The 21,551-nt window shown below is 46.3% G+C and overlaps 2 protein-coding genes across 2 annotated transcripts in view; one reads left to right on the forward strand and one right to left on the reverse strand.

Moving 5' to 3' along the window:
• SPTBN5 (spectrin beta, non-erythrocytic 5) overlaps positions 1–4,634 on the forward strand; it is a 157,470-nt gene extending 152,836 nt beyond the window's left edge. The window contains exon 69 of the mRNA XM_090033359.1: positions 2,634–4,634. Coding sequence (XP_089889485.1) covers positions 2,634–2,779 — 146 coding nt within the window. The 3' untranslated portion in view covers positions 2,780–4,634. The remainder of the gene's footprint in view (positions 1–2,633) is intronic.
• Positions 4,635–11,345: 6,711 nt separating this feature from the next.
• The window catches only part of LOC149871853 (cytosolic phospholipase A2 beta-like), a gene marked incomplete at its 5' end in the record, with an annotated part of 51,858 nt that continues 41,652 nt past the window's right edge, over positions 11,346–21,551 (reverse strand). Inside the window, one exon of the mRNA XM_090034645.1 lies at positions 11,346–16,271. Within this exon, the coding sequence (XP_089890771.1) occupies positions 16,027–16,271 (245 nt within the window). The remainder of the gene's footprint in view (positions 16,272–21,551) is intronic.

The following is a 21,551-nucleotide window of genomic DNA, read 5'->3' on the forward strand; positions in this document are numbered from 1 at the left end:
CAGCTGCTACTGCAGCCGAAGCAATGGGGGAGAGTGGGGCTACGTTGGAGCCCAAGAGCTACAAACTAATGCATGTGGCCTGCAGGATGCCAGTTGGACAACCTGGTTTAACTCAGTGGGCACCAAATTTTTTGGCAAGCATGCCCCAAATTATCCTGAACCTTCCCTGAGTGCCACTCCAATCTGTTTCCCCTAGTCTGCTACTCTATTTTCTGCTTCCTGCCCTATCTGTGCTGCCTGTCTCCTGCCTGATATGCTGCATGAGATGCACAGAGGTTGCCCGTGTCCCTTGTGACGTGCTAAAATTTGGCCACCCTCATTTTAGACAGTCACATGAAGAGGCAGCTTAGGCACCTCAGATTCAGCTGTGAATCACGGTTTCACTTAGGCACCTAGCTCAAGGTTGCTGTGTTTCCTCAGGAAAGATGGTTGCACTTCGGTGACAGATGAAACATTAATATAATGCTACGGGGTCCTTCTGCACTCTGAACATGAATGAGGATCTACCCATATTATTTCTTAAAGCAGGGGTTGGCAACCTACAACCCATGGGCCAGATCCATTGGATCAGGCCTACAGATGTGGGGCTTTGTTGGTATTCAGTGGCAGGGGTCTTCAGTAACAGGCACTCACCCCATGCTTCAACACAGACCAGCACCAGCAGCAGGTGCTCTCCCCATGCCCAAGTGGGGCAAGAGCCACCTACCTGCCTTTGATCCAGGGTGAGTCATGCCAGGCCACAGCTGGAAAAGACTGCCTATCTGTGCCATAGTTTGTAACCCAGTGACTCTATCCCTGGCCGTGCTACCTAACACTCTTCCCCACTCCTGCAACTATTCCAGAGGTCTTTCTTACCCTAATAAAGGACCAACAGAAACTCTGAGTTAAACAAAAGATGCTTATATAGCTGGGGAAAGAACAAAGTTAATTGATAGTACTAATTGCATAGGGCAGATAACAGACTGCATTTGTGAATGAATTGCATCCAACTGCAAATAATTTTTTAGGGGTTGATTACCAGGACTTGAAATGAGAGGGATACATAGTATATAGTCCCATTTACTAAAATGAAAATGAACATTTTAAACTAACATAACAAATGGACCCAAGGAAAGGAGATGTCTCCTACTCAGAGGTCTCCATATAATAATTACAGATAGATCCATGGATGTATCAATATGAGCAACATTTACAGGGTCTCTGCAGTCTTTAATTTTTACATATTAAAATCCTATTTTATATTATAGGTGTTCCAGTACTCTGTAAAGCAGATTATCCTGATAACTACATATATCCAATTTTGGCCTCACCAGTCATATTTAGTGGTATCTTGAGCCATCATTAATCAATCATTGGCTATCATTGTAAAAACTGGGGAAGAGCAGAAGCTCAGGAATACAATCCAGGTGTCTGCACTCTCCCTTTAAAAAATTAAGAAACAGGGTTGAATCTACATTCACAAAAATCTAATGGAAAACTGGAATAATTAGAAAACATATTAGGATTTGAAGGATGAGAGTTGGAATAGACATCTCTAATAACATACTATCTGTATTAGGTCCCTTTTTCTCATTATAGCATTGACTTTTCTCACAGTTCTTAAATTTCTACAGCTGAAAAGTTTGCCAAATGTGTAAATTACTGATTTTGTCATGATTTTGTCATGATTTTGTCATTGCTTCAGCAAAGCTGCTATGTGGTACAGCATCAATGCCTTAAAAAGCATGCAATTCACTTTAGAGCGGATAGTGCTACACAGAGAAGTCTTTCTCTTCTCTGGCATAGTTAATAGAAGTAAAAAGTACTGCTACCTCAGCTAATGGCACAGGCTTGAATTTTGCCTTCGGAAATTTTGTAGGGCTGGGCAAATCTTCGGTAGCTGATTTGATTTTAGAGGCGATTTGGCCTGATTCGGGAACCAAATCACCAAATCCGAATCAAATTGGGAGATCAAGTAAATGCTCCGAATCTGTTTGAAACATCCAAATCAATTAGGAAAAACTTCGGAAAAAGATTCAGCTGATTCAGAGATTTGGCCATAGATTAAACAGGCAGCTGACAGCTGCCTTCAGCTGGTAAGCCTGTTAGGGTTGGGGAAGTGGGGAGGGAAGGGGCATTGGGGAGGGGGAGGGATTGTTGCTGGAGCTGGGGCTGGGACAAGCTGCCCAACTGAATCTCTGAATTGGCACCGAACCTTTCAAAGCTGATTCATCCGAATCAAATGGGGACAGTGATTCAAATCCCCAAATTGAATCACTGTCCTCTGAATCAGACGAATCCAAATTGAATACTTCCCTATTTGCACAGGCCTACAATTTTGCTCCGTTTAGTTTCAGCAGTGGGCTATATCTCATGAAGAAGCTTCCCAGACTTAAGAGGATTAACATATTATATTAATTTCCCTTGTTGTCTGTTAAACAAGTTCTCAGCCCTCTGAACTTCAAGCTTATACGTCCTAATTTTCACCAGCTATTAGCAATGGGAAGGCATAGGAGAGTTTAGACTTAAAAAGTAATGCCATGAAACTGGTTTTCTCAGTTTCATTGAACCCGGGTGAGAAGCTGAGCCCCTGCTCAGAATTCTGGTGTTCCCCTCCCCAACAGAAAAATAATGCATCACAACTTCTCTTTCAGGATCCAAGCATGAAGACCGTATCATGAAGAAAAAGAGCTCATTGAGTCATCCAACCTCAATGCAATTGGATCCAGAGCTCAAAAGGAATAAAGAGAAGCCAGAGAAAGAAAAGAATATCTTTAAAAAGTTTTTTACATCGAAGTAAGAGCAGAAAAATAGAAGAGAGCTCTTCAGTATTCTGGATTAGGCATTCTTTTTATTTTCACAATACCCTAGTGCCTTGAAGTCAAAGATGACTCTGAGTAAGAGAAATATCTATTGGGCAAAGATAGTGGTCAGGTATTCAGATCAGAAACAATGCTCAGAAGAAAACAGTCAAAATATGAAGAAAGGGTACTTGGTAGATCCATGCATCTGATTCTGCCAGGCCCGTAGACAGCTTTTTTCTAAATAGTATGCATTTGGTTTGAGAAAGTAATATGAGATATATACCTTGTCTCCAGTGATGGTCAGTGATGCCATATTAGATACTGTGATGATGGTAAATGTCTGTAAGGGACCAACATGGGATATGGCCAAATTCATATCCCCTCGCCATAGAAGCAGCAGTTTGATCTCCAGTCTTCATAGATGCAGTGCTTACTGCACTATTTATTTCCCTGAAAGTATTTGTCTTGTCTTACCATTAGAAACTAATGGTGTAAAGCAGGTTGTAGCTTGTAAAATAAATAGTTGTGTCAAATGCATAAGCTTTGCCTTCAGTGTGAGACCCTGCAAAATCAGAAGATAGGCAGATAAAATTCTAGCTGTCCATACTGGGAACAGGGGAAATGAAAAGGAAAAAGGGAAGATTCTTTCCTAACAAAAGTGAACTTCCAAGTGTTGTTGATTTTTACAGAGACTTCCATTAACCTGCCAAATATAAACACCTCAAATGTCATAGGAGTTAATAATTATGGTATAAACATGGTTTTTTCTGTATTTTCGTGATCCTTGGTTTCTATATAAATAATTTTTCAACAATAAAAATGAAGAGGTGTCAGACTGATTTGAAACATAGGAGGTAACTTTTAAACCAAAATGGAAGGCATCAGTGAAAGTGATGCATGCTTGCAGGAAGGGATGCCTGCAAAACTTACCAGGTAAAGTTAAAACTTCTCAATGAGAGTCTCTGATGCTGTTCCAGAGGAGATGCATTCACCCATTTGTATTGGGCAAATAGGCCATAAGCAGGGGAAGATATACATGTTAGTGTTTCATATCATCATATGGTACTTACTACTGTGGAATGAAAGCCCTGAAAAGGGAAAGTATGCTAAGGAAAATGCAAATGTCACTTTGAGCTAAATACAGCACTCTTGCATCTCTAACAAGAATGTTAATACTTCTAAGTTATAAGCACCTGTGCTATGTGCTTTGATGATAAAACCTGTGGAAGTACTTTCTCATCCTCATTATTAGCAACTTTAAAATGTTTTCTAATTAAAAATCTGAGAGGTTTTTTAAGTCAATTCACTTTAAACTTCTTGTTCCTCCTTTAATATAAAGTTTAATGCAAAATGAGTGCCACAGTTGTATTTAAATAAAATCAGTTGTCTAAATTCTTAATAGACTTATTCCAAAACTGTTTCTACCCTGCCCGTTGTTAACTATTGGAAAAGACTTGCATCTCAAGGGATGATAAGGTCTATAACCTTAAGGTTCTATCATAGGCCTGAATGAAATGTTTATGATTAGAGAGCAAAAAACTGGATACAGAATGTAAAGTTAGAATGACAGTATGTAAAGTGGGAACATCTTTATGAAAGATGTTTTCAGAGGACATATCCGTAAGCAAAAGGCAATTTAGGTCAAGTTCACAGAGGCTCTCAAGAAGCACTTCTGCACCTAAATCCTAGGAGCCCAGTTCTGAGAGTGGAATTCACAAACACTGGTTAGGCTTCTGTGGCCACATCTATATGAGTCACTGACTGCACAGTAGCCAGATACTACTGCACAGTACGGGTGTGTGACGCTTCAGTCCACAATTCGATCTGGAGAAAATTCGGCCTGATTTGGAGGCTGAATCACAAAATCTGAATCAAATTGGGAAAAAAAAAAACCCTATGAATCAATTTGGAGGCTCTGAATGATTCAGAAATGGTTCAGACATTAAGAAGGCAGTCTTTCAGGGGAACAGAAACTAAGAAGAGGAAGGGGGAGCAGGGGAGGGGAAACTGACATCTCTAGCTGGCAGTGACTGTGATCTTCCCCTGAGTCCCCTTCCAATCACAGTGCTCTGGGGGAGGAACATAGAAACAGCATATAGGCCTCTGTCCAATGTCTTTCTGTGCTTTTTGTGAGATGTTTCTGCCTGAGCAACAATATCTGAAAGGTACTGGACTGGCGTAGCTTCCTACCTAGTTAGTCCCCTGCTACTTTCTGTTTTTGGAAAGGATTGGATATAGCTTACTAAGTAGAATCCCTCTACTTATCCCTATCCAATCCATTTCTTTCAATTTATAATTGTTCTTGGTTGGGTTTTTTTTTCCAACACACTAAAAAAATAAAGCTGTTTTCCCTGGCAGTGTGATCTGTTGCTGTGCAGGGGAGCACCTACATTACACACACTCAAACACATACATCATAGAAAAAGTCAGCTATTATTACAACGCAGAAGTCAGACACTCGTAAAAGAAGAAGAGATTATATATAGTTGTATTAGTTATAGTTGCAGACAGACTAAAGACAACACAGAAGAAGTCAGATAGAGATTCAAATTAACACAACACAGAAGTCAGGCAGTCATAGAAGAAGAGATATTATTTTAGTTATACACACAACAGTAAAAGCAACACAGAAAGCAGTCAGACACAGTCAAACATCAGAGAAGAATAAAATTACATATATTATTAGTTAGTTACACACACACACACATTTTCCAGCACAGGAAAGATTAATATGAAGTGTGCTGGAAAGGCAGGTACCAGGTCTTTTGGCAGGAGAGGGAGAATGGGTAGGGGGAGAACTAGAGCTGCAAGTCCCCCTCCCCCACATAGATGCATCCTCTTTCCTGGCAGCCATAAGTCATCTGCTGCCAGCAGAAGCAAGGAGGTGGGAGCAGTAATTGTCCCTGCACCGCCTCCCCTAACTCCAGAAATAGGCACCAGCAGCAGAATGACAGTCTCCGCCATCCCAATTTCAACTCCCAGCATAAGCCTCCCACTGCCAGAGGAGGAGCTTGGATCTGGAACCAGGGCACCTGAGCACCCTAGCTAAAGAAATTGTGGAAACTTAGGGAGAATCTGAGTTTGTGCTCCACACTCCTCAAAGCTAGACCCAAGTCTCCTTGTCAGGAAGGCACCTCAAAGGTGGTTGTGGAGGCAAGTGGCTCAGCTGAGTCAGCTGCTCCTGTTGTTGTGCCTCTGCCTGCTGAGGAGGGGGATAAGGCAGGATCCCCACCCTCAACCCAGAAGCGGGGGAGTAGTGTAGTGTGGGATCATTTTGAGGTGGCAGATGAGCCCAGGTTTGCTATTTGCCAGGACTGCTGAAGGCAGATCAGCCAGGGCAAGGAGGTGAAACACTTCATCACCACAGTGATGCTGCTGCATCTGAGGAGGCATCACCCCCCCTTGCCCTTCTTCCTCCTCAGCCTGGCACCAGTGGAAGCATGCCCAAAGGGAAGTCCCCCACTTGCTGCAAAGCCCCCATCCCCACAAAGCAGAGGCAGGTCATTCTGGAGCAGTGAGAGAAAGCTGCAGACAAAGTGGGGCACAGTGCAAGGGCAAGCGAAGTCACCCAGAGCACTGGGGAAATATTTGTTCTGGATGGCCAGCCCTTCTCCTTAGTTGAGCAGCCAGGGTATCAGGCAGCTTGTGGCTCTCATGGCCCCAACCTACCAAGTGCCCACATGCACCCCCTTTAGCAGGACGGTGGTGCCCTCCTTCTATGAGGAATGCAGGTAGTACTTGAGGAAGGAGCTGCACAAGGTAGGGCCACAGGTAGCCTTACACTTCACCTCAGACACCTGGAGCAGCCAGAGCAGAGATCACACCTACCTCTCCCTCACAAGGCACTGGTGTGACCAGTCAGGCTGTCGGCGAGCTCTCCTTCAAGCCAAGGTGATGGATGAGTCCTACATGGCAAGGGAGATCATGGTGGCCACGAACCACATGGTGCAGGGGTGGCCCATTGGGCAGGGCAAGCTCACCCAGGGGTACATGGTCATCGACAACAGGGACAATATGGTCAAGGCCATCTGTGATGCCAACTTGGTTGGCATCCACTGTGTGGCACAAAAGCTGCACCTTATAGCCAGGGATGCCTTGGACGTGGACAGGCTGGTGATGGTGCCATCACTACCACCCAGCTCATTTCCAAATGCAGGAAGGTAGTGGGCTACTTCCACCACAGCATCAACGGGGGCAAGATGCTGCAGGAGAAACAGGAAGAGCTGAGTATCCCACAGCACAAAATCATGCAGGATGTGGAGACTCAGTGGAACTCCACATACCTGATGCTCACGAGGCTCGTGAAGCAACAGAAGGCCATCCATGAGCTAGCTTTGCTTGGGGAGAGTGGGATCAGCGGCCCCTTAACAGAGTTGAGTGGGGTACCATTTCCCAGATCTTAGTGGTCCCCCAAGCCCTTCCTTGAGGCCACTGAGACCCTCAGTGCTGGTGATGCCCTCCTTAGCCAGGTGATCGCCATAGTGAGGGAACTGGAGAACTAAATGGAGACGTTCCAGGGGATCAATGTTCCTGGTGGAGGCAAGCTGCTGTCACCAGACATGCAGGCACTGGTGAGGCAGCTAAAGAAGGCCATCAGGAAATGGCTGGAGCTCTTGTGGTCTGGTATGGTCCACATGCTGGCATACATGTGTGACCTGAGGGTGAAGGGGAGCATGTACATTGGCAGCACCAAAACTCTCAATCACTGGATGGAGGTGCTGGTCAACAGAGTCAGGGAGACAGAAGAACAGAGGAGAGGGGATGTGGAAGAGGGGGGAATCCACTCCCATGCCAGCACTCCCAGCACCAGCCAGCCACTGCCAATGTGGGCCAAGGGCATGACTTCAATGTTGGGGTCGAGATGCAACAGACCCCAGCCTTGAGCAAGTAGCCCCAAGGCTTCAGTGGCTACCTAGCTCACCAAGGACGTGGAGTTGCTGGACTGTGACCTCTTGGCTTATTGGGCAACCCACAACCAGATGTGGCAGCATCTGGCCACCGCTGCCCAGAAACACCTGTCCTGTCCACCAGTGTTCCAAGCTGTGGCGGAATGCCAGGCTAGCAGTTCCGGCACCGCTTGGGGAGCCGCGGGCTTTACGGAGCTGTGCGAGTGCGCGGCTTGTGGGGCGGGATTGGAGGTAGCTTTATAACCGCCTTCGAGGTTCGCCGAGTTGGCACAAGTAGACGACTTAGAGTAAGTTGTTAGTTTTCTGTTGGTTCACGGGGTTCTGGAGCAAGCCCTTACTTTCCACCACTAGAACTAGTCCAATGATCGGTGCGGCTGCCGACTCCTTAAGTCCCAGAACTGGTCAACAGGTCATTGAGATGGGATGTTAGTAGTAGAAGTTATTACACAGTAGATATAAAGTGAAGTAAAAATTTGTTTTATTCACTCACCTGGCCTCACCCTCTTACAAATAAGAGAGGAGACTGGCTGGAACGAAGTTGCGGTAAATACAAGTACAGAAGCGTAGATATGCTGTCTAAGCTACAAAGAGAGGCAGTCAAGAAGTGGAGTCTCCAATGTTTCTTCAGTTACAGTATGCCGGATACAAAGGGGGTCTGTTGGCCCACAGGGTTCACTAGTAAGCCCTTGCTTTCCACCACTGAAACTAGTCCAAAGATAGGTGCGGCTGCCCACTAGTTAGTCCTAGGGCTGGTCAACAGCTCATGAACAGGATGAAAAATAATAAAACTGTAATGCAGTGAATTGCTGTCGATTGTCGGATTTTCGAGGCCTTGGTTTTCGCTGGGATACGCCCAGGCGGGGAGGCTGAGGACCGGCTTACAGGGTGATCAATCCTGAAGAGTTGTCCAGTTGTCGTCTCTGCTGTTTCCTGCTTCTTTGCCTCTTTATAGATGTTGCTTGGACTGCCTCTATGACACTAACTATGATATAAGCTAAGCATACAGGGATAGGATAGTTTCTTTTACACAATCGTTACTAGGTAGATTTTCTACATAAATTTCGTTTCTGCAGGTATGACACTTACAGATAAGAGGAGAAACTTATAAAATGAGCATCTGTAGCTTGGTACAAGTGTGGAAAACTACAAAGCTTTCATTTTGATTAACAACCAAGACTACAAGGTCACATAAATGTGAGAATGCTGCGCGGCAGTTATACAGAAATAAAATAAGATCTTTACACAAGCAAGGAGGTGTTCAGCATTGCTGGGGATGTTGTGACACCCCACTGCACCTGCTTGGATCCAGGCTTGGTGGAGCAGCTGCTGTTCTTGAAGGTGAACCTCCCACTGCTGGGGTTCCCCAAGCTCCACCTGCAGACAGAGTGAGTGCCACCCTCCTCACTCCATCCACACCTATTTGTATTTTATTTTTTTAACCAGTTAATACCCTGCTCTCAGAGCTGGAGGGGGAACTCACTGCTTCACCAGCCAGCAGGAGAAGAACATGCATCTGCTGAGCTGCTGTTCCAGAATGAACTTGGAGGTATGGACTAGAGCTATGGGGAAGGAGGAGGCCCCAGGTCCTGGGCATGACCACTAAACCTGCACTCTGCCAGGGTCAGAAGAGCTGGTAGGACTGCTGGTGGCACAGCAGCCCCAGGAAATGCCGGGACCAAGAATCCCCCTGGTGAAAGGCTCCAGCCACCACACCCATGCACACAGTCCTGGCTGGGGAAAGTCCAGACCTGTTACATCTTTGACAGGCCTGAGGCTTGCTGGTTGCAGTGGATTGAGAGGCTCCAGATGAACTCAGCTTAGCTGCCTAGCATGCCAGCTTTCGGGTTGAAAAACCCTTTGTTGGGCTGAGGAAGCACCTCCAGTTGGTGTGTGTGTGCTGTTCCTAGATGGAAGGAATAGTAAAGAAACCAGAGGCTGGCATGCAATGCAGGCAAGAAACCTGCACCAACTGCAGGTGCTTCCTCAGCTCGACAAAGGGTTTTTCAGCCCGAAAGCTTGCTAGGACATATTTCTGTAACTATTCAGTTGGTCTACTAAAAGATACCAGATGGACCCAAAGCACCTTGTCTGCCAGTGCCATGTCCTTAAACCAACACACCTAGCACCTGTCCTTGCATAGCTGACCAGAAGGACACAGGGCCCGGGGCACACCTAAGCCCCAGACCTGGGGCTGGCAGGGACAGCTCTCTGGCCAGTGCTGGAAAAGAGGCTCCTGCAGGAAGGGAAAGAAAGGCTCTGTGACAGTTTGTCTGCCTGAGATGCTGCTGGTGCTACTGTGCTGCAGTGCACTGCTTACCTGTTGTTATTTAAAGTGGTGGACCTGGCTGAGGCTGTAGGGGAGGAGGAGCCTACATTGGGGCATGCTACCATGTTGTATAGAGGCCTCAGTGCCAGTGAGGGCACCCCTTAACACACACACAGTGTCACCCATGTCATGAGTTTTGCTTGTCAGCAGCCTGAGGAGCAGTTTCCCAGAAACCCCAGCACCTATCTCCTTAAAACTTAGCAGGCTTCATGCCCTCAGAAGCGGTGACCATTCCTGCTGTTTTCATCCAAATTTGCTTCAACACACATACAATATGAGTTTAGCTTTCAGCAGATTGAGGTACAGTTTCCCAGAAACCCCTGCATCGATCTACTTGAAACTTGGCAGTCTTCATACACTCAGAAGTGACTACTATCCTCACAATTTTAATCCAAATCAGCCACAAAATGACAAAGTTATAGGTATTTCAGTGAGTCCTAATTATGGTCTAAAGGCTGAATCTCCGAATCGGCACTGAATCTTCTGAAGCCAATTTGGCAGCATCAATTCAGGAGTGACAAATCTCTGAAATGAATCACTCTCCTCTGAATTACCTGTCCTCAGGCCACAGCTGGAGTACCGTGTCCAGTTCTGGACGCCGCACTTCAGGAAGGATGTGGACAACATGGAGAGGGTCCAGAGGAGGCCACTCGCATGATCGGGGCAGCAGGGCAGGCCCTACGAGGAGAGGCTACGGGACCTGAACCTGTTCAGCCTCCACAAGAGAAGGCTGAGGGGGGATCTAGTGGGCTGTTACAAACTAGTCAGAGGGGACCAGCAGGCACTGGGGAAGTCCCTGTTCCCCCGAGCACTACCAGGAGTGATAAGAAATAATGGTCACAAGCTGGCAGAGGGTAGATTCAGGCTAGATATCAGGAGGCGCTACTTCATGGTCAGGGCGGCTAGGATCTGGAATCAAGTTCCAAGAGAAGTGGTGCTGGCTTCTTCCCTGGGGGTCTTTAAGACAAGGCTAGACAAACACCTTGCTGGGGTTATTTGACCCCAGTACTTTTTCCTGCCAAGGCAGGGGGTCAGACTTGATGATCTGCTCAGGTCCCTTCCGACCTTATCTACTATGAAACTATGAATCAGCCAAATCTAAATCCAAACTGAATATTTCCCTATTCTCACAAGCCTCCTGCGCAGTAGCATCATGCAACAAAACCCATAATGCTACTGCGCAGTACTATTAAACTACTGCACAGTAGTGAAGTGGTGGACCGACAAGGGCAGGGCAGGATGGGGGCAGGGTTGGATGGGGGTGGGAGGGCTCCAGCTGGACCCTTCAGAGTTCTTATTGCACAACGTGACTAAGTATTGCTATGAGAAGGATGGGGGAAGGAGAGGGTGGGCACAAATGCAAGCTTTGGCCCCTGGCTGCCAGAGACCCACAGTACATCACTGCAGTAGTATCATGAAAAAGACATCCTTCAGCACTACTATTTGTTTATAGGAGTCCTAAATGACTACACAGTAATGACTACACGGTCAGTGTCTTGCATAGATGCGGCCTGTCTTCCCAAAACAGTGAATGGGAGAAGTTAGGTGCCTAGAAGTAGGGTGTACCACAGCCGGATCACTTCAGAGGGAAATACCTGAAATAGACCATAGAAAATGCTGGAGAGAAGGATGTGCTTGAAGTCCTGCCTCTTGGCTTAGGGGGTTACCTTGTTATGGGATTCACAACCTGAAACCCCACCTAGACTTAGCCAACCCCTTGCATATGTGTAACTGCCTCACTTTCTTTTATTAAGAGATGGCTGGAGGCAAAATATGATGATGGTGACTTTTTGCTTAGGAGCATTCACCCAGGATGTAGAAGAAGGAATACTCTGCACTGGTCCGGACCTGCAGGGAGCAGACCAGGAAAGCCAAGGCTGCACCTGAACTCCAGCTAGCTACAAGTATCAAGGAAAATAAAAAGTCCTTTTTAAGATATGTGGGGAGCCGGAGGAAACGCAAGGGCGACATCAGAGCCCTGCTAAACCGGATGAGACAACCGACACCCAGGAAAAAGCCAACTTTCAAAATGGTATTTTGCATCATTTTTTCACCTGTCCCAAGGGGCGCCACTGCCCATTACAGGACAGGAACACCTGGATGAGGATGATCCCTTACCCTCCATCAATGCTGACTTTGTGAAGGAATACCTTGAGAGGCTGGACACCTTCAAGTCAGCCGGCCCTGAGAGTTTACACGCAAGGGTACTCAAGGAGCTGGCTAGCATCATAGCTGGCACGGATCTTCGAGAACTCGTGGCGCTCCGGTGAAGTGCCTGAAGACTGGAAGACCAATGTGGTGCCTATCTTCAAGAAGGGGAGGAAGTGCTATGTGCTTGTGAGGTGCCCAAAGACATGTTCCACCATCATCCTAGACCTAATTAAACAATAACCAGTCATTTCCTAGCATCCAGGTGCTCTGAACCAGAAGAAAACTGGAAGGAACTGGAGTTCCCATGCCGAGAGCTCTCATGGCAAATGCTGCTCCCCACTTTCTGGGAGATCATTCTGGAGCTATGGAAAACCCTGGTGCTGTGCTCCCTGCCAAGCTATCCAGCAGTGTCATGGGCATAAGTAAATCTCCCCTAGTGCTCCAGGACACCTTGTGGTACTATCAAGATGCTTACGTAATATGAGCTATAATGAGGGGGGGGAAGGCTATACTGGCCAAGGTAAGTCTGCACTACATCTTTGGGGCAGCATTCAGCTACACTGCCTTATACCAGCTTAATGTTTTACGTTCTGTTCAGAAATCATCCATAATATCTTTTTTGAGGAACATTATTAAAGCACAAGCTATAAAGTCTGTCCTCCTCCCCCTACTCCCCCAATTCAAGGTAACATCTTTCAGTGCATTCATGGGTAAATGAAAACCAGATTTCATGTTCTGTATGTTTTCTTCAGCAAAGAGGTGTGAAGAAGAATTTTCCTCTTTTATTTTTGTTATACTAAACATTTCTCCATAGCATCTATTAAAAATACCTGGCACATCATGTTATAGTTAGTGCATTTGTAGAGGAAACATTTCCTATGTGTGAAAATGGCATTACTGTTTTCTCAGTGCTGTGATAGGAAACCAAGCTGCGCAAGCTGAGTTTGCATAGAAAAGCAAGAATATTAGCTTATGTCTCAGTCACTGTAAATATTAAATACGTAAAATTTTGTTGTGTGTTCAGATGACCTGGCTCTTGTTAAGTTGGTGATGTTATACTGTAATTTCAGGCCTTATTTCAGGACTCAGTTTGACCCAATAAATTCCAAATAAATGCCCCATAAAAATAAGTCAATAAAAGCATTAACATCCATTTTTATCTCTCAGTCAATATTGCATACTTCTTCCAGAAGAGCTCCAAGTAATTTTACTCACTCTTCACAGCTCATTTCATTCACCACTGAAACGGAACCAATGGAATGGAACCGTGGGGATGAAAGGTGACAGCATTGCTATGCCCAACTGTTTTGGCGAATGGAAAGGAGGAGTACTGTAATCTCTCAGCTAAATGTCAAGGGGAATATTGGTAGGCAGAGTGTAGTTACCCAAATTAGAAATCGGCCACAATATTCACCTCCTGTATTGCCTGATTTTCAGTGTTGGGAATCCTCTAACTTTCAGAGGCTCTCAGCCCCTCTGAAAATCAGCCCTGATGTCTAGGTTGTTTCATCTTTCACAAGCTGAAAAATACCTTGTGGCAACGAGTGCCACACTTTTTCACATAGTATGTAATTAAAGTACAGAACTCGTTGCCACAAGATGTCATGAAAACTGAGTTTAACCAGGTTCAAAAAGAGATTGGACAAATTCTTGGACAGAAGGTGCATCAGAAGCTATTGAGCATGGGATTTAGAGGTACAGCCTCTGAATCAGAGCTTCCTAGACCTTAAATACTTCAGGCTGCAAGTGAGAGTGGACCAGTGGAAAAAAAACCCTCTTCATACCCAGTTCATTCTCCCTTTTAGCATCCGCTCTGCCACTGTGTGCCACAAGATACAGGACAAGATGGACCTACGGTAGGGTTGGGCAAAATACAGCCCACAGGACAGATCCAGCCCACCAACTGATTGGTTCTGGCCTGCAGGCTGGCACCCACCAACTAACTACATTGCTACCAGCTGCCTTCTACCCACTCCAGCCACCTGGCATGATGAGTAGCCACCTGCAGGTAGTGGAGTAGGTGGAAGACAGCTGGGAGCTGGAAGTGAAGCTGGAGCTGGAGCCCCACATGCTGGGGCAGGAGCCACCCAATTGCAGTTTCTCCCCTACCTGGCTGGGTATATGGTGCTGGGCATGTGTCCCTAAGGCCACAGCCCTTTTCTACACTACCTGCTGTCTGGAGCAACACAGCAGAGCAGAAGGAAGAGAAAACACTGGAAGCAGGGGAAGCTGAGCAGCACACACACAACTGCAGCAGCAGTCCTGTGTGTGGTGGTTTGGGCCGGGGCAGGGGCAGGCGGGAACATGGCACAGACTGCCTTGGCCAGGTGCAGGCAGTGCTCAGCCCCATGTGGAGTTCCTTGCGGGTAACTGCAGGCCAGATGTGTGACATGGACTGCACCTGCACCACGCAGGCAAGCTCTGCTGCATTCACACCTGCTCTCCCACTCCTACCCCCAGCTGGTTCCCAGGACCTTGTGTGCAGGCAGCCTCTCACACACACACCCCTCTCCCACACATCTACACTCACAAGAGTAAGACTTTATGTTGAGCTATTATGCAGTCACCTCTATACATACTACTCAAAAAAAATAAAATCAAGACAAAAATTATTCTATGAAATAAAATTAAAATATGTTGTAGTAGGTGTTTGAGTTTTAGTATATGTTTTTTATCTATAATGTGTTAAAAATTGTATCTTCTAAAAGGTTTTGTGTGTGCAGCCCTCGACAGCACACCAAAATTCATTAAGTGGCCCACCAGCCAAAATCATTGCCCAACACTGACCTATGGTCTTGATATAAAAATCATGGTTCGTTTCTTTGGAGGCTCACGAATAATAATTCTTCAGGCACACATTGTTAGTAACACAAAGGATATATTTGCAAATAGGGTCAGAGTGAAGACAAAAGACCACACTCTGCCCCCGAGGAAAACTCTCAGCTGGGTTTTATCCCTTCCCTCCTGGGCACGTGTGCAGAAGCAGGACCTCTTACAACTCATTTCCGGTTCATACAAACATACATGAAATGACGTCACGTCATCCATCGCATGTGCATTATAATTAACTACTTAAGTATGCGGGGCGGATAGGCATATATGAATTAGCTAATTACGCATGCTTAGAAAGTTCTCCAGGTTACCAAAAGTTCAAACCCCTCTCTTTCCCAAGGACACAGCCAATTAAATCACAGCCTTTGTAGTTTACAAGAGTAGAGGCAGAGGAGTTTGAAGGTATGTGTGATTTAGTGTTACAAAGAGATAGTAAATTAGCGAGATGTCCTTGGTGGTGTTTCTTCTTAGGTACGAGATACAAACTGTGCAGTTCTAACAACACTCTATTCACTATACATTTTTAATAATATTTCTAACAGTCTAACCCAGTAAATGGCACCTCTTATGTTTTTAAATCAGGACATTACCGACTGTAAGAGGTTAGGGCTTTTTTGTCAGGTATCAGCCATGTTGGGCCATTAGCTCAGTATTTACTGAACAGCACTACTGTATTTCTTGCATTTATGCAGGGAGTCGGACCAGATAACCCTTTGGGCCCCTTGAAACCCTATGCTTTTATGATTTCCTGAAGCACTCACTTGGGATTTCTTTGCAGGGCTCCTGCTAACTGCTGACAGGGCCCACCCTGTTAGTTAATAAGATCACAGCCTGAGGCCACAAAACTGCATTTTTCTTTTAATAACCCCTTTCCAATGCTAAGGTGAGTTAAAACGGGCAAGGTAAGAAACGCACAGGCAAAATTTCATTTCATACAGTGCAATGGGTCATCAGGTGGGCTTCCTGTTAACACAAACATTGTCCAAACATCATAGCCTCTAGTTCACAGACAATGTAGAAATACCGCCTACACATATTCAGCTCTAGAAGTGCTGGGTAGACCTCCTCTCCTGCTCTTTCTCTTCTTTTCCATGGCACTCTGGATACACTGCAGAATCAGGTCTTTGTTATTGAGGATATTGTAGCTGCTCAGATTCACAAGTTTGTCAAAATTTTCAGAAGAATACTGTAATTTTGTAAGATAGTATGGTGACTTGCAGTTTTCCAAATTTACCTTGCCCTCTTTCATTTCACAGACATTGCGCTTCACTCCTGCAAAGAAAGAAAAAGTCACCATTATGGACTGAATTTTGAATAAAAAAGACTTAGAACAGTTTGAACCTGGCAGACATAGGTTTTCAGTGGTAAAAGCAGGGAACATTTTCTATTACATTTTGCTAGTCATTAGAGGTGCCTAAGATAAATGGAGCAATCTGATGGGCCAAATGGGATTCTGCCTAACTCTACTGATGTCCTGTAGACCTACAAGGACTTGAAGTTCTTGATCAGTGATTAAAGAAAAAAGTCTCCTTTTTAAAAGCTGACAAGGTTCTTTGGGTAAATCTGATATCTTAACCTTGTCTGCCTATGTCCTTAGATCAACATGGTTACAACCAATACTTTTTAAAAGCTGGATTTAAACTTGTTGAGAAATACAAAATGAAAGGAGGAACAAATATAGCCAGACAGTTGGCCAATTTCTTTCTCTCAAAAAAACAGCCATAAATTTGAAGTAATTCCACTCATTCTAGTAGCTACTCTAGATTGACTCAAGTTTAAGGGCAGATTTAGGTGAGCAGTCCTCTCCTAAACAAACACTATTGACCTATTTCTCAAAGATACCACATGTAGAAACTAGTGGGCGCTGCTGGTGCTCAACACTGCTACTAAAATTAGGCCCCACAAGTCAAAATCTGCTGTCTGATTAAGTCATGCTATGCCACAGTTGGATACTCAAGAGGCAATGAACAGAATTTAAGCCACTTGCACTTCAAAGAATATGCAGTAGGAGGAGTCCTACTTATCAATCCAAGCGAGTTCCTTCAGAAATCAACTTCTATTTTCCAGATTAACTCCACATCCCAGGTGTGCCAGCCTCCAACATCTCAGTGTTCTCTGATGTATCTACCTTACTACTTACTTATTTAGCCTTTGATATCAGAAAATCATCCTAACAACAGAAGAGGACTTCAAACATCTTATATCTGTGCTTTTAAAATGTCTAGAGTTACACTTTCTTCCTCTGCTCCCTACCCAGTTACTTGGAGTGGGAAAGCAAACTTCCAAGTTAGTGTAATTTTGTGTGATCCCTGCTACCTATAGTGCTTACCTACAATGTCTGCCTAAGCCACATGAAAGGTGACTTAGGGCTAAATCCTATTTGTGTCATTATATGGACCTAGGTGGAGTAGCAGAAGTTTTTTACACTGATGCACAGTTTGAAATTCAGCTCTGGGTGCCAGGTGCCCAAACAGGCAGGCCAGCCTGGACTAATTGCCCAGCTGGCCGAACTTGCCATACGCTCTAACTGGCAATCCTAGCCCAGCTAATGAACCAGCCAGCCACTGTTAGGGCCTCCTGACTGGCTGCTGGGGATAGCAACCTCCCCATTTAAATCCACCTGAGGATCAAGCAGCAGTACTGACTAATGGGCTGCTGTGGTAAACTGTTCTGCATTGTATGCGCTTGGGTTTCCTGTGTTCTAACCCAGCTTAGCTCTGCCTCTGGAATCTAGCTTTTGGAAACCCAGCTTGGCTTTGGTAACTTGGACCCTTGCTCCAGAACCATGACTTGGCCTGTGACTTGGACTCTGCTTCTGGAATTTCCCCTTGGGTTTGATAACTTGGACTCCAGCTCCTGTCCCTCTAGCCCTCCTCTGATAGTCTGTTCACTGGGCTAGACCACCTATAGCCTGCTCTTTACACTGGGCATGCAAACAGACAGCATGCTCAGTAGAGTTGTGTTTAGTACATGGTGCTGTACACTTGCAAGGACAGCTAAGTAAGGCATTACCTGGAAGGACCCTCTTCCTCCACCACCTAACACCAAAGGTGTGCCACATTAAGTCCTGCACTCTCCCTGAATGCCACTCTGATCCCATTCCCCTGCCTGATCTGCTGTTTTGCTCCCTGCCCTGGGCTCTCTGCTTCCTGCCCTATCTGCCATGTGCTACATGCAGAGCCTGCTTGTGCCACAGCTTGACCACTCCTATGTTAGCCCAATAGCCTTGTGGTTCAGGGATTTGGTCATAAGCAAGGAGACTCAGGCCATGTGTAGATGAAATGAGGGGCATGTGTGCACAACACTTTAAAGCAAGTTAAATGCTTTTGCACCGCTTTAATGGTGTTGGTGTTTGCACATGTTGGCGGCATATTGCTCAGTAATTCCAGCTGCTATAGCAAATTCAGCGATGTAATGTGCCTTAAATGACTTGGGGCGCAGGAAACGGCCACAAAGTGAAGCACCAGGGTCCGAGCAGCTCAGGGGCTCTGCAGGAAGCACTGCAGGCAGCCTGGCAGCAACCTGGCAGCAGCCTGGGAAGGCAGACTCCACCCAAGGCCTTTTTTCCCCCACCCCCTGGAGCCTGCCCACCTGCCTGAGCTGCCTGGGGGCCCGGTGCTTCTCTCCGCAGCTGCAGTGCCCCCTGGGACCACCTGAGCCTGGTGCCTAGGGCAGGTGCTGCAAGGGGGGTGGTGCCACTGCTGCAGAGGGAAGCACCCACTGGCAGCTCACCCTCCCCTCCCCACCCTTGGAGGGGCAGGTAAGTTTGGGTGTGTGCATGACAAAGGGATTTAAAGGGCCCTAAACTGAAGCAGTGTTTTTAAAAACCCACTGCTTCAATTTAGGGCCCCTGTCTCGTCTACACATGCCCTTAGGTTCTAGCCCCAACTGCTTCACCTCCAAAGGGAATTTAAAACTGTGTGTTGCTTCTCTGTAAATAGGGTGACCACTTTTTCAAAATGGAAAGGTGGGACACATGCCTACCTCCTGCACCTGCACCTGCCCCTTCCCCTCCAGCGACACAGCTAGAGCAAAGCTGACCATGGGGGGCAAGGGAGGATGCAGGCTGCCCGCTGCAGGCTTGGGTCTCCCTGCCAAGCTGCCCTCCCCTAGGAGTCCCATGGCAACTGTGCCACCATGTTGAGGCACCCCCTGCCAGCCCAGCAGCACTGCGGGACACAACCCCACACCACTACCCCTGATGTCCTATACTCATATACTTTCTCATCTATATAGTGTTTAAACCAGGTTTTGCAAGTGGATTTATCCACCAGCTATTATTAGAGTGGTCTGTGGTAAACATGATAATAACCATCATGAAGCACTTTTCTTTATCACCTATTTTTCAGTTGCTCCTAACTTTTCTTTTGGAAAGAAACTTTCTGTGCCTTGGTCCCGGCCCAGCTGATTTTTCTGCAATAATTGTTTTAACTGTTTCATGAGGTGCACAGTGGTTCTCAGCCTTTTTAGATTCAGGCAGTCCTTGAAAAATGTCAGCTCTTAGCTTCCACTCATTTGTTTTGATGTGGAAAAATACCAGAGCAATTATACTGCAAATAACTCAAAAAACCCATAGCAGGTAGGACTGTGTTTGACACCACGGATTCCTAGTTGAAATCTCTGAGTTTATCTTGTTAAGCAAGTGTAGATGCTTGTACACCTTAAAGTGCTAATATTGTGCAGAGCCCTGTAACACATTTAAAGCAGGGGTTGTCAACTGGGGGTACATGTAGCCCTGGGGGTACTTGGACTGGCCCTAGGGGGTATGCACGGGCAGGCAGGGACAGAACATCACCACCTCCCAGGAACAGGGCCAGAGTGGGGCAAGAGCAGCAGCACCCATGAGTTTCTGGTGACTCTTGAGTTGCGGGGGGGCACATGCCCCCTGTCAGTGACCGGGGGGATCCCCCAGGGGCGCCAATCCCACTGACTGGGGGGGGGTTCCCCAGTGGCCAATCCTGCTGACCGGAGCGGGGGCGGTATGCCTGCGGCTGATCTCACTCACCAAAGAACCGGCCGTGCTGCTTCTGGAAGTCCCATGGCCACTTCTGGAAGCTGCATGGCCACTTTTGATGGCAGCCCACTCCCCGGCCTGCGCTTGCAGGGTGGGGAGCTGGTGCTCCTGCCTACCCCCCTGCACACCGGCTAAACAGGGAGCATGGCCTGACGGGGTGTACCAGTGCTCTCAGGGGGTGCGTATGCACCCCTGCGCACCCCCTACACGTTGCCCCTGGTGGGGCCCCTCTGCAAGGCAGGGAAGCTCACATGCAGTGGCCACCACCACCACACACCAGCCCGGTGAGCTTCCCTGCCCTGCTTCGGCCTTGCTTCTGGCAGGCAGCGGCACTCTGTTCCTGCCCACCTATGTGCCATCCCTTCCTCCTTGCTCCACTTCCAGCTCTGAGCCACCCCCGCTTGGCATATGTCCCCCCCCGGCTCAGCATCCAGCCACTGGGGGTACTTATACTAAAAAGGTTGAAAACCCCTACCTTAAAGGAACTTGTGGCACCCTGAAGTGTGTGGCCCTGTGGTTAAAAATCACAGCCTTAGGGTCTATTTTGAAATTTTACTCTTTGACTGTCAAAAGAACATCCAAACCTGACTGGATTAATTCCTCAATGGTGAAGAAAAATCAGAAGCTAAATAAAGGTTATGTATTTTTGCAATAAGAACATCTGCACAACCATGAGCAGAACATTTCCTATTTATTTTTAAGGGTACCCTACAGATATTTAGGGAATTGAATAGTTACTGAAATCCCTTAGTTTTCATGTGGCTGTAGCTGCTTCAGGCCTCTATGCCAAGATACCGCTTTAGTAAAGAACCTACTGCTAATAGTCCAGAGAGACTTATCAGGATTTACTTGCTTATAAAGCACTCTTATTACATTGTGAAGTGCTATAGTTATGCTTTGCTCTCTTGAAAAAGCAACTGGATTAAATTCTCTGGTCTGTGCTTGCCAGAAATCCAAATTAAATAACATAATAATTCCTGCTGACCTCTATGATTCCCATAGGCACAATGTTAGCTGTGTTAGTCTGAAGTCAGGCAAAAAGTAGGGCAGGGTTGCCCCTTAGAGACTCGCTGGTTCAGAGAGGTATGAGTGTTTTTAAGCAACAATCTACTTCATCAGATGCTATCATCTAACCAAATGGGTTTCTGTTTATGAAAGACAATGTCTCCCTGAATGAGTTAATCTTTAAATAATTACACTAGTCATCACCAGGGCACTAAAGAAGTGATTCCTTTGGCCAAATCAAGCAAGAGTTTTATCTCTTCACTATTTGCTTGTTAAGTAAATAGAAGTCTTAACTTATAATATGTGCCAATAAAGTGGCAAGCGCAGATATCGTCTTTGTGTTGCCATAAAAATTAGCAAAACTTTTGCCACAACAAGAGGTGGTAAAAATTGGTGCTGCTTGTTTGCAGTGAACATCTGTTTGCTTTATGGCAGGAAAGAATTTCTAGGGTGTGTAGGACTGGGCCCCAGAAGTGCCTCCCTGCTTTACGAAGGTGCACCCTAGACATCCCCTGCCAAGGATCCCTGGGCAC

Source organism: Crocodylus siamensis, chromosome 2 (assembly GCF_052110815.1).
Source record: "Crocodylus siamensis isolate JL-2025a chromosome 2, ASM5211081v1, whole genome shotgun sequence".
Lineage (NCBI taxonomy): Eukaryota > Metazoa > Chordata > Crocodylia > Crocodylidae > Crocodylus > Crocodylus siamensis.